A 14,131-nucleotide genomic window follows, 5' to 3' on the forward strand; every position below is an offset into this window, starting at 1 on the left:
TTCGATTAGTTCTAAATCAATACTCAAACTACAGTAAAGAATAAAGTACTTAAGTAAGTAAAAAGAGAGAGAGAGAGAGAGAGAGAGAGAGAGAGAGAGAGAAAAAGTAAAAAAGAGTAAGAAAAAAAAGAAAAAAAAAATCATTGAAAATAAAGTTTATAATACGGGATACTTTATTTTCTCAAATAATTACCAAGTATTAATCTCTTCGCTTATTATTCTCGAACTTAATCAAAAAATGTTCAATTGTCTTCATTCATAAATTTGAATTCGATTAGTTCTAAATCAATACTCAAACTACAGTAAAGAATAAAGTACTTAAGTAAGTAAAAAGAGAGAGAGAGAGAGAGAGAGAGAGAAAAAGTAAAAAAGAGTAAGAAAAAAGAGAAAAAAAAAATCATTGAAAATAAAGTTTATAATAAGGGATACTTTATTTTCTCAAATAATTACCAAATATTAATCTCTTCGCTTATTATTCTCGAACTTAATCAAAAAATGTTCAATTGTCTTCATTCATAAATTTGAATTCGATTAGTTCTAAATCAATACTCAAACTACAGTAAAGAATAAAGTACTTAAATAAGTAAAAAGAGAGAGAGAGAGAGAGAGAGAGAGAGAGAGAGAGAGAGAGAGAGAGAGAGAGAGAGAGAGAGAGATAGAAAGAATAATAGAGATTGAATTTGAGAGCTTAAGATTTCTCTTTAATTGCAGAAAATTGAAGAAGATAAAAGCTTTGAAAAGGGTAAAACGAACAAAGACAGTTATACATAGGCCAGAAAATGAAAGATTTGAAATATTAAATTTATATGTGTATAGGTACACACGTACAGGCACACATACACACATACATACACACACACACACGTATAAATACATACTATCAAGTGAATGGCATTTTCGCCATAATTAGTAGGATCGATTATGTTAGAACTAAGAGAGACAAACGATCGATTTTTCACAAATACCCTTTCTAATTATACCTCGCTTATTATCATCATCAGACATGCAAATCTTTCGTTATTAGGATGTATGTAGATAGATAGACTTTTCAAACGGAATGTTCGATGAGCTTTCTGTTTCACCGAACGTGAAATCGAAATTTTGTTCGTCGAACGTAACAGTAGTCCGACGATGTCGAACTCGTCGAAATGGACAACACGCAACTACGATACATGAAATTCACGAGAAGACTGATGCGTATTGTTGGACAATGGCCGCATCAAACTAATATGGAAAAGATATTGGTTTCGTTTGTATATTTGCCGTTTGTTACTGCACAAGCTGTTTTACAGGTATCTATTCGTTTTTCGTTTTTCTTTGTTCTTTTTTTTTTTTTTTTTTTTGATCATACGTTTATTATGTACAACGTATGATATACGTGATATATAACATACGTTATAAAAATTTTCTTTTATATATTTTACATATATTTTTTTGATAAATTTCTTTCACGTATTTCCTTTTTTTTTTTTTTTTTTTTTTTTTATAAATTAAAAGATATTTAAGATGATTTAATTATCTCATTAAATGAATAATTATAATATGGTGTTATACGAATACAAGTTTCATATGAATCCGTAATTTTGTGTATTCAATTAATGTGTAATCATTTTTACATACGATTTAAATTATATTAAAGTTCGTCCATAGTTGTTGATGTTAATATTTATAACGTTCGATTTATCAAAATCCATCATTCGTAGATTTGCGTAAATATAATTATAATAATAATAATAATAATAATAATAATAATAATAATAATAATAATAATAATAATAATAATAATGATCATAATATTTCAATAATATTAATTTTAATATAAATCAAGTCAAAAATGATTTTTAATAATAAACTAATTCCAACGAATTTTCGATTATTGTATTATATAATTGCGTTTCTCAAATTTTATCTATGACGGAAGACTTTTAAAAATCTTGAAATTTTAACCTTGATTATTTTATAAATGTAAATAGATTAAATTAAATTAATCGAGTAAATGAGAGAGAGTTAAGAAAATTAAAGGAAAAAACGAAAAAAAAGAATAAAAATAAATAAATATGTTCGTTCTTGAATTTTAATCGTGCAAGAACATAACATGTGAAAATAATATAATATAATAATATTAATTTTTCGTAATACTTCACGGAACAATTTTTATGATCCATTTGAACGTTAAGGAAAATGTTATTCATGAAAAGTTAAAATATACATACCTAAGTGTACGATAATTAACACACTAATGGACATATTATCGAAGATGATGACTATGATATATACAGGGTGGCGGTATGATAGCGGCATGGAATTATGACAGTGATATTGCATTGGAAAATTTCGCGCCTTTCCTGGTCAGCTTGATGATAGTCGTGAAGATCGTTAACTTTATTTTCAACAGTGCTAAGGCATGTACCGGTGTAGTTATGTACATAAGAGATAAAGCTAGACTTCTCCGTTAAATATTACCGTCGTATAAAATGATATCTGCTCATAGATGAAAAAGCTTTTGGTGACGATGCAAGACGACTGGAGAATGGCCATGAAGAAGGACGAGGAGATTCGTATTCTTCACGATTATTATTCCATTGGAACGTTGTTGAGCAAAGGTTATGCAGGTACATCAGATTTAACACACCTACGGATTCTTTTCATATTCTTGGAATTTTCTATCTGATTTTCTCTTTTTTCGTTTTCTTCTTTTTTCTTTTTATTTTTTTCTTTTCTTTTTTTTTTTTTTTTTTGCACAATCTTTCGAGACATTCGCATAAGATTTTTATTTATTTTTATTATTATTATTATTATTATTATTATTATTATTATTTTATATTTATCACAGTATTAGCATTTATATTATTATTATTATTATTATTTTGGAAATTAGTATGAGAGTTGGATTTTTCCATTGACTTTAATAATATAAATGATAAAGTAGAAATTAATTATTATTTAATTATTATTGATTGAGACCTTGTCAACATTATTTACGAAAAATTATCAATCCGTAGAAATATTATTTAATCTTTTACAATTTCATATTTTTCGTATTTATAGAAAAATAATTATAGTATTACTTTCAGCTTATAATTATTTAAAATACAATGTATTATAATATTTGATTAATTAGAAAGAAAAAAAAAAAAGAACAAAAAATATAAAATATTCCATTAGAAAAATTAAAAATCATTAAATTTCCGACTTTAACCGTAGTCGGATATTTTATATTGTATTCTTAAAATTATTTTACACGTAAAATTAAGAAACCTTTTTTTATTTATTCCTTTTTTTTTGTTTTTAATGCCTCTAATGAGACATTCAAGCGTTTCTTAATTTATAATCAATTAGTATATAAGATTATGTGACTTCAAAGTTAAATGGCTTTCTCTCTTTCTATCTCTCTTTTTATAAATTATTAATATTTTTATGTTGTTTTTCAGTATGTGTCTATGGATCGATGATGCCATTTTTAATGGTCCCAGTGTTAACACTGTCATCGCGATTTTTCGGCCTTGCTGGAAACGAAACGGAACAGTATCCTTTGATATTTCATGCGGAATACTTCATAAGCATGGAAAAGTATTATTATTTCGTATTAATACATTCGTACTTTGGTACTATTGGATTTTGTGCTGCTGTTGTTGGTATCGACTCGATGTTCGTATTTTACGTGCAACATATTTGCGGTATCATAACGATATTAGGGTAATATTGATTTTGATCGTTAATTTAAGAAATTAATTTGTAAAATTGATAAATTATTATTATTTTCTTTCTTTTTTTTTTTTTTCACATCCAATATCAGTAATCGTTTGGAAAATGTTGTCAAGGACGGTGACATGAACGTCGACATTTATCCAAATAAAATGAATGATAAAACTTGTAAACTCGCTGGAGATTGCGTTAAACTACATAATCACATTTTACAGTTGGTATTTTAATGACGAATAATGAAATATTTCAAATGACTTTTCATTAAATAACTTTTACGTTTATAATAATTTTTAATTTCTCATTAATATCGCTTTTAAGATATTCACAAATGATCGAGTCAGCAAATACAGTATCCTTCTTTGTACAACTTGGATTGAACATGGTTTGCATTAGCTTCACGGGATTTCAGGTAAATTTTCTTAAATATTATTTTTACATTAAACGTCGTATCTTTTTTTATTTATTAAATATTATAAATGTTATCGAAGAAATATCATTAATTTTTGTAAAATTGTTTTGACAAAAAAAAAGCGTTAATATTGTTATAAATATTATCGATAAAATATTTCATAAAGCAAGTGTAATATATTATTAATATATTATCGTGATAATAACAAAGATTATGTAAATAATAGAATGTAACAATGATTATTGTATTTACATCTAATTTTCTTTTTATTTTTTTTCTTCTTCTCCTTTTTTTTTTATTTCATGATCAGGCTGTAATGCATTTGAATAAACCGGATGAAGCATTCAGATATGGTTCATTTGCCATCGCACAAACTTGTCACTTGTTATTCGAAAGTTTGCCAGCTCAACAATTGTACGATCATAGTATACGAGTATGCGAATATGCGTAAGTAAAATTCTTTTTTGTTTAATAATTATATAAGAATTGATGGAAAGTATTCTGAAAGTAATTTTTTCTAAATTAAAAAAAAAAAAAAATCACATTATTATCAGAGCAAATGGTAATTGGTATCGTGCTTCGTTAAGAACGAGAAAAATTTTTAATCTAATGATACTTAGAAGCCAAACACCCATTCAATTAACCGCTGGCAAATTTTATACACTGAATTTGGAGAACTTTAGTGCGGTAAGAATAAAAAAAAAAACAAAAAACAATAACAATAACATAATAATAAATAATTAATGATAATAATAATAATAATAATTTTATTTAATTTATTCTTGATGGCTTAGAATCTAAACTATAATTATTTACTAATTATGTTTCTCTTATAAAATGTTTAAGGTGGTACGTACTTCGTTTTCCTATTTCACGGTCCTCTGTTCAATGCGATGATCTATATAGCTGAATCAATTGATTCGAACTCATTCTCGAGTCATGGATCACATAGGATCAATAACGAATTACCTCAATGAAGAAACATGTCTTAGTTTAAAATGATCTATCGTTAATATATATATATATATGTATGTATATATGTGTATATATATATATATATATATGTATGTATGTATATATGTATGTATATTCGATCGATAATTATCAATGTGATTTCTCTAAAATTATTAGTATTCTATTTGCAGCTTTTTAATGTAGAAGTCACGATAGTGATCATTATTGGCTTGTTGAACGCGTGCCTATGCTACCATATGGCTATCTCGTAGCTAATTCGTTTATAAAGATCGACGACAGATTGCTGAAATTTGAAAAAGAGAGGGAGAGAGAGAGAAAGAGAGAGAGAGAGAGAGAGATCTATCATAGAAAAGTTCTGCTCTAATTGAATCGAAAATGAAAAGGAGCCAACTCGATGAAAGGTCCCTTAACGACCTTCCACGATGATCATGATTTCTTCTCATGGTGGAATCAATGAAAGTTCATTTTCCAACGTACCCTTGGTTCATTTTCTAATACTATATTTCAAAATCCATTAAATATGATATCTAATTAAAATAGAAATTTTTTTTATAAATAAATATTTATATCACGTTGATTTGATTGACAATCATAAATATGAATTTAAACAAATTTCTAAAAATATTGAATATTAATATAATCGAATTAGCCTTTATAATATATAAAAATAATTTTATTCCATAGATCTGTAATAATATCGTGGAATGAAATGACACTTTGATTGACGATCGAAACAATGTTTTGATAACGTTCTTTGATAGAATGAAAAAAAAAAATAACAAGAAAAAGAAAAAAGAAAAGGAAGAAGAATACGCCGCATATATCGTTGATATCATTCGAAGAATCACTAATTTTTGATAATGCCAAATTGAAACAAATTCGAAATTTGAAAATATTATAATATTTCCAGTAAAAATGTGAACTCACGTGAAGTGACCCCATCTGAATTCACTCTTCCCCCTCTTCACCACTTCTCATTTATCCTGAGGATCTTTAAAGGGAACACCTTGCGAAAAGGGTCTCAAGGCAAACCGTCTAAGATGAATATCGCTAATTGTCTTAAGGCGAATGCCTGTAGTAGCACGCGACCGTTGTACCCTCTTTTTAGCGTGGCCCTCCACTCGACACCATTTTTAGACTCCCTTACTCTACTTTTCTTCCCGCCATCGAAGAGATTATCTTGGCATCTCCTTAGAATTTAAAGGGACCGCCGGACGATTCTATCGATACCATTCCCTTTTTGTCGTCGCCCTTCTCCTTCAAAAAAAAAAAAAAAAATAAAAAAAAAAGAAATGAACTACCATAGTAAATCATCAACGAACCGTAACAATTTACAAATGTATACATACACACAAATATATATATATATATATATATATGTGTGTGTGTGTGTGTGTGTGTGTGTATGTATGTATACATTTGTTACGAACAAAGTTCGTTATATTTTTCGGTATAATTAGGATTACGAAAAGATCTTAACTCTTTGTTCTCTTTAATTTATTTTTTACCTATCAATATCTCCATAATTAATTTATGTAAAAGATCAAAAAAGGATACTCCTTAAAATCATGTATTACGAAGATTATTTGAAAGATAAAGAAAAATCAAATTGAAATATTTTAAATTATTTAAAAAATCGCTTTGTATAATGTCGAGTCTAATTCGACGTTAGAGTTGATGTGTAAGAAATGACGACGTTGAGATAAGAATGAAGATTATTTGAAAAATAAAGAAAAATCAAATTGAAATATTTTAAATTATTTAAAAAATCGCGTTGTATAATGTCGAGTCTAATTCGACGTTAGAGTTGGTGTGTAAGAAATGTCGACGTTGATATGAAAATGATAAGTGTTAAAGAATGATTATCATTCGGTTCAACAAGATTTGAACAATTTTTCTTTTTATCATTTGATCGAATCCAAAATATTCCAAACCGATAATTCTCATCGTTATTATATTTATCAATTTGAATAAAAATTGGAAACTTTCCTGTTGAATCGTTAAATGATCGATCAAATTATTAGAACGATATCCTAACGGTAATTCTCATTCGATGATACTACCTGTTGAATTGTTTCTATCAAGTATTCATTATAAATATTTCCTCTTCTTTTTTTTTTTTCTTTTTTTTTTTCTTTCTTTTTCCTCTACTCGTCGTCTCTGAAGTGTCTCTTTAAACTCATGGAGAGCCTACGCAGGTACGTCAGAACAGGAAGCAGGGGATGCTTGGTGGCATTCTCGCAGGACGAGGAGTAGTTCGCGAAGGGAAAAGAAAGAAACGTGGAGAGGGGTAGATACACGCGCAGGAGGAGTTGGACTGGGCCCACCAGGTGCACGTATTACCTATAAGGATGAGCACGAAACCAAGTGGGAACCATATGTTGATGCGGCGAAGAACTTGCTGGCACGCGCCACACTCAAACTCGAGCCTTTACACCGCGAAGATCTTCTCGCCGTGTCTTTTAGTTCGTGCTCTTCGAAACAGTTTTTTCTGTCGTTGTTGTTGTTTCTTTCTCTCTTTTTTTTTTTTTTTTTTTTCCTCTTTTTCAATCGACGAACAGACGGGCGAGGAGAGATTGGTGAAGCTTCCCTTTTCTTTTCGATAAAAGAGTGAATTCTAGAATATCGAAGTAACAAAAAAAAAAAAAATAAAGATAAATAAATAAATAATATTCGAACGATTTCACGAGCTATGTGTTTTTTTATTCATTGTGAGAAATTAGATAGTAGAAGATAAATAAGAATGACAAGGATAGGAATAATTCGATCGTGAAAGTGAAATTCGATAGAGTTTCCAAGTGAAATCTAACAAAGTTAGGCGATGTTAACGAAAAAAAAAATATATTTTCTTTGAAGGAGGATATGTACGAGATTACTGATGATCTGATTTTAAAACGGTACATGCAGGATTTCAATTGATAATGGCTTTATTATCCAATCATCATAGCGATTATCAATCCTGCTCCTCGGACATATTAACGTCCACTTATTCGACATCAACTGGAAGGACGTATGATCCACTTTATCCTTCGCCATATAATTCGCCAAATTGCGAACACGTTAAGACAATGTACGGAGAGAATTATGTGTACAAAGGTGAATTAACGCCACGAAGAGAACTTGAGAATCTTGATTATGCGAAAAATTTGGAAACAGAGTATTCGAGAACACCTGAGGGATACGAAAGAGGACCTTGTGGTGTTTTGACACCCGTTACACCACAACGGTTAGTTCGTTTCTTTACGATGTTTGTTTTTTCTTTCTTCTTTCTTTTTTTTTTTTCTTTATCATTTGTTTCTTCGTATTTCATTTTTCTATTCCTTAGCGACATTTTTTCCAGGGAAGAAAATTGAACTTTGAAAAAGTTTGAAATTAATCGACGATAATCGGTAACATTTTTGCTCGACTATTTTTCTCTGTTGTCCTTGTTGCACGGTTTTGTTCACATGTTTGATCACATTGTGAAAAATGTTTCTCACGCACGATTCAAAGTTTCCATGGGGAATTTTTTTTTTCTCCTTTTTTTTCTCTCTTTTTTTTTTTTTTTATTATTTCGAGCACATTGAATCGTAACAAGTCAACGATTATTTCACAGATACGAGAGTCAACATCAAATGGATCATGGAATGTCACCTAGAACTACCTTGTACGAGGATAATTCAATGGAATATCATCCGACGGCTTACTGTTATGAGAATCTCGCGCAAAAACCTAAATATCAATCTATGGAGAGTGACAAGACAGTTTGTACGATTGTCGAGTCTCGAAGAAATTGTTGGGACGCGATATCATCAACGGTTCAGGTTCGAAAGAAAAACATTTATTATTAAACGTTAATTTAATAATTAAAGAAAGAATTTAAAAAAGAGGGATAAGGTTTTAAAAAAGAAAAATTTCATTTCAAAGAAAACTTTCTGATCTTTAAAGATTCTAATTATTTGCGGATATACAAAAATGAAATCTTTTAGAAGAAAAATAATAATTATATTAAATATATATGTACATATATATATATATATATATATATATATACAAAATTTATACAATAATATTTAATTTATCGTTGATCATAAATAATGTTAAAAATAAAAATTTTCTATTCTTCGTTAATCGATCTTTCTTTAAATCTAAAGTAAATTTAAAAGTAAATTTTTCAAAAATTTGTTTTTGTTACTACTTTTTTTTTTATAATAGAAAAATCAATCATCTCCTACGACACAGCCAAGAAGAGGAAGACGACGTTCGAGCGACGTACCCCCATCACCAAGTGTTCTCAAAAGGCGTAGATTAGCTGCGAACGCACGTGAGAGACGTCGCATGAATGGTTTGAACGATGCCTTCGATAAATTGCGCGAGGTTGTACCAAGTTTAGGAGCCGATCATAAGCTCAGTAAATTTGAGACTCTTCAAATGGCTCAAACATACATCGCCGCACTTTGTGAATTACTCGAGAAACACGATGGAAAAAGATAAAAAGGTGAGCTCGATCAAAAGTTTCTATTCGTTTGTCTAAAAAAAATTCTTATCAATTATTATCGATAGATGCCGAATTAATATTGTTATTGATTATAATTTATTTCTGAGTCAAGAGTATATATATATATATATATACTCTTATTTTGGATACAAAATGTACCCAAAAATCGTAGTACAAGCCAAAAAGGATTGATTCACCGTGCAAATAATAAATTGCAAATGTATAATCCTAATTTTTTTTTTTTTATATTAAATATTGTTTTCAAAAAAATCAATAATAAAGTTACAAATCAAGTACACGTGCATTTGAAACGTAATGAAAATCAATCGATTGAAATATTTCACGTTTACTTATTATATTTATATTTGTAAACAATGTCGTGACTTGGTATGAATTGTATTACTACGTTAAGTCTCAATGATACGGTAATTAAAGTAATTAATTTTCTATATTACAATTTAATAAATAATCGTCAGGCTACGTAATATTTTAAAGTCCGTTACAACGAACAGGATCACTGAAATTTAATTCGTCAAAATACACGATTGCTTGATTTGTAAATAATGTATTTCTATAATATAAAGTATGAATTACAATAAACTATAAATCTGCGAATCAATCGTTAAGATGCTGAATATCTCAAATAAACGATATTAATAATTAATTAATTTAATTAAATATAATTTTAATCGCAAATGATCATTATTATGTAAATATGCAAAAAGAAAAAAAAATGGAAAAAATATAAGTATCCATTTAAACGAACTATGTTAACTTTATAAATCGAAAAAGTTACGAGGTAAAAAAAGAAAAATAAATTGTTTAAATGCATTTTGTAGTTGATTCAAAATCGTGCAAATTTTTTTTATTAAACTTTCAACCGAAATATTTGCTTGAACGGACACCCTATATACATATATATATTAACTATATTTATACAGTTAATAATAATATTTATTTAAGTATTATATTAGTTATATATTATATATTATATTACATAATATATATTATATATATATTATAATATAATATAATATATATAATATATATTAATAATATTTATAATATAATATAAGTTGAAGATGAATTAAACGTAGATATAAATTTTCTGGACAATCCGATATAAAAATTAATTGATAAATTTCATTTGATAAATATTAGATTGGAAAAGAAAAATTGTGATTTTCAATTTGCGACGACTGATTATGAATAGATCGTAGCTTAATTAATTATAAAAAGTGAGTTGATGATTCTACGTCGAAGGATGTGCCATTAGAATGTTAATATTCCTGATTTGGTCTGTTCACTTTTATCATCATGTTCCTTCTTATCATTAACTTAGAATATTTCTTTTCTTCTTTTCTTTTTTTTTTTTTTTTTTTTTTTTTTGGTAATGTAAATATATACCTATTAAATAATATTTATTACGACATCTGGTCTGTGTACCTAAATATAATATTTTTATTATACTTGTATAGAATAAATGTGTGCGACTAACGGTGTCCAAAGATTAATCATAATGAAGATTGATTTTACATTAATTATTGCATAAGATAATTTTATCGTACAATGACGTATACAATTATGTATTTCCTTTTAATATTTCCGTCCCATTCATAAGATATTCCACACACATACACACACACACATACACACACACACACATATATATATATATATATTACAATTAATTTCTAAGCAAAGGGCAAAGGATATGTTCTTATAGATAAATATTAGAAAATTAAGGAGATATACAGCATCAGACCAAAGAAGTATTTATATAAATCGTAACTTCGTGTGTCATTGCGATTACTTTCTTTTTTTTCCTAACAGTATTCCCGATAGATTTTTTAAGCACGACTCGAAGAAATGTTGTATTCTTGTATTATTATTATTATTATTATTATTATTATTATTATTATTATTATTATTATTATTATTATTATTATTATTATTATTACTATTATTATTATTATTACTATTATTATTATTATTATTATTATTATTATTATTATTATTATTATTATTATTATTATTATTATTATTATTATTATTATTATTATTATTATTATTATTATTATTACTATTATTATTATTATTACTATTATTATTATTATTATTATTATTATTATTAATTATTATTATTATTATTATTATTATTATTATTATTATTATTATTATTATTATTATTATTATTATTATTATTACTATTATTATTATTATTATTATTATTATTATTATTATTACTATTATTATTATTATTATTATTATTATTATTATTATTATTATTATTATTATTATAAGAAATTTTATAAATAAAGCACGGTGAGAAATGAACGATATTGGATTAGATAGTATCACTTTCACGGAACAGCTTGTTAACTAACGAAATCTAGAAGGAAAGCAATTTGAAACCCTTTCTCTTTCTATCTTTTTTTTTTGTAAATAGAAAATATCAATCGAAAATTTTGACAGATAGGTGGAGACGAAGAAATCTGTCATTTCTCAAAACTCATGGGCGGACAACGGATCATGATTCACAATGGGTCCTCGTCAAAGACAATTTGCACGATTATTTTTCCTCTGTCATATGTATAACATTCTAACGTCCGTGGAATTGTATTAGAAAATTATTGATTCCTATATATTATGCGATAACAAAAGGATTTCATTTTAAAATTGCCACGTTACGGTTTCGAACGACAGAAAAAGTGAGTGAGAGAGAGAGAGAGAGAGAGAGAGAGAGAGAGAGAGAGAGAGAGAGAGAGAGAGAGAGGATACGAAAAATATGCGAAATAAGCAGAACAGATTTAACGAAGTGATTATCGGAATTTTGGGCGTTACTGAAAATGGTCAAACCAAGAAAAGGATCGTACGGAAAATCGATTTTAAATGCGATTTTCACTGACCGTAACCTTCCACAGACAACATCCATTTGATCAGAAAATAAATTAACAAACCACGAATAATCACATGGAAGAGAGATAATCATTCGTATCGTCTATATTTGAACTGTCCTACGATATTATTAAACGATATTTTATCATTAATTGAAAAATTAAGAGAAAAGACTGTGTCCCGTTTATTTGTTTTGTTTCTTTCTTTCTTTCTTTCTTTTTTTTTTTTCTTTTCTTTTTTTCTTTTTATCGTGAATAAAATTTACATGAAAAAATATTGATTTCAGAGTATCATTAGATATATCGAAGTAAAGGAAAAATTCGTCATGGCACGTTGCAGGTACGAAAGGACGAAGCAACCTTTGATCCAAAAATCTCATGACACCTCGCTATCCTTATGGTGTTAAGAAAGAAATAATATTAGATGTATCGAGCTTTACCACCATCTGACACCGTGTCGAAAGAATTTGCCACCAATCCTTTCCTTCTGACCGCAAACTCGTTAAACCCTTTTGTCGTAATCATATTTTTCCATCTTTTCTCTCTCTCTCTCTCTCTCTCTCTCTCTTTCTCTTTCTCTTTCTATCTTATTGATTAAGAACAAAAAAATATCGTTAAAAGAATATAAGCATTAAAATTCATAAACTTTCTATCACGATCAAGATTAATATTTGCAAAAAGAAAATTGTAATCTTTTAAATACACATACATACATATATAATGCATACATAGATACATACATATATATATATATATATGCATCGGTAATGAACAATCATATTGTTTAATATTATTTTTTTCAAGTCACCCATCTCACGAAAGTTAAAGGTTACTTTGAAAAATAAACGACGAATTAGTCGCGGCGGTCTTTTAGTTATAGACCGACAAAAGGAGTTGGCTATTAGATTAGTGCTCGAAAGAACTTGCCGACAAGATGACTAAGGTATCCTCGTTTACTAGCTTCGAACTCTTCTAACTGAAGATGTTGTCTTCGAGAGAAGCAAACGAATCCGAGAAAATCATTTTCTCGTCTTCGACAATGGGCCCTGCTAACCATTCGCCGGTGATTTCAATGCATGAAATCATACTCATATATATGTATATACATATATAAATTTTTCTAAATTCGTCCAAGAGGAAATCATAATGAAAACTCATTAATGATCATCCATCGAGATATTTTCATTTGCAAAAGATTTATTTATGAATTTTTTTCACGGGTTTTTCCATTTCTTTCTTTCTTCCTTTTTTATCCTATCGATAATATATATTTTATAAGATAGAGGAGTTTTATGGGGGAATATATTCTATTGTATTTCGTTGCGGAGAAACAAGACGAAAACGATGACAGAGAAAGGAGAAAGGACAAACCACAAATGAGCAGCTAGCTCTTCTTCTCTCTCTCTCTCTCTCTCTCTCTTTCTCTCAACGGCAGATGCCCGAGAAATTATGTGAATCCGTATGCTACGAAGAAGATCAAAAAGATTCCTATATTCTTATGGTCTTTTATAGAAAAAAAAAAAAAAAATTTGTTCACTCTTAAACTGCATTTAAATAAAACCTAAAACGTGCGATCCTTCTTCTCTTTTTTCTTCTCGTCAAAATAAGAAAGGACGAGAAAAAAATGTAAAATAAGAAAGAGAGAGAGAGAGAGAGAGAGAGAGAGAG

At 27.9% G+C, this 14,131-nt stretch overlaps 2 protein-coding genes across 3 annotated transcripts; both read left to right on the forward strand.

The window, feature by feature from the left end:
- The first annotated feature begins 1,139 nt into the window (after nt 1-1,139).
- On the forward strand, nt 1,140-5,108 carry LOC118448403 (odorant receptor 13a-like). Of its 2 annotated transcripts, XM_035881609.2 has the most exons (9): nt 1,140-1,292; nt 2,280-2,402; nt 2,492-2,612; nt 3,432-3,696; nt 3,797-3,919; nt 4,024-4,114; nt 4,425-4,561; nt 4,669-4,801; nt 4,961-5,108. In XM_035881609.2, exons 1-9 carry the CDS (start codon nt 1,149-1,151, stop codon nt 5,009-5,011), a joined length of 1,188 nt encoding a protein of 395 aa, XP_035737502.1. In that variant the 5' UTR covers nt 1,140-1,148; the 3' UTR covers nt 5,012-5,108. The 2 variants fall into 2 exon arrangements, with proteins under 2 accessions (XP_035737502.1, XP_085513141.1); XM_085657015.1 differs by lacking the exon at nt 4,669-4,801.
- A 2,274-nt stretch (nt 5,109-7,382) lies between these two features.
- On the forward strand, nt 7,383-9,720 carry LOC118448416 (uncharacterized). Its single transcript, XM_085657161.1, has 3 exons — nt 7,383-8,315; nt 8,685-8,892; nt 9,284-9,720. The coding sequence occupies exons 1-3, from the start codon at nt 8,011-8,013 to the stop codon at nt 9,560-9,562; spliced, it is 792 nt and encodes a 263-aa protein (XP_085513287.1). The 5' UTR covers nt 7,383-8,010; the 3' UTR covers nt 9,563-9,720.
- Nucleotides 9,721-14,131: the final 4,411 nt, after the last annotated feature.

This window comes from Vespa mandarinia, chromosome 5 (genome assembly GCF_050613455.1).
Source record: "Vespa mandarinia isolate Hongniang chromosome 5, ASM5061345v1, whole genome shotgun sequence".
NCBI classification, from domain to species: Eukaryota; Metazoa; Arthropoda; class Insecta; order Hymenoptera; family Vespidae; genus Vespa; species Vespa mandarinia.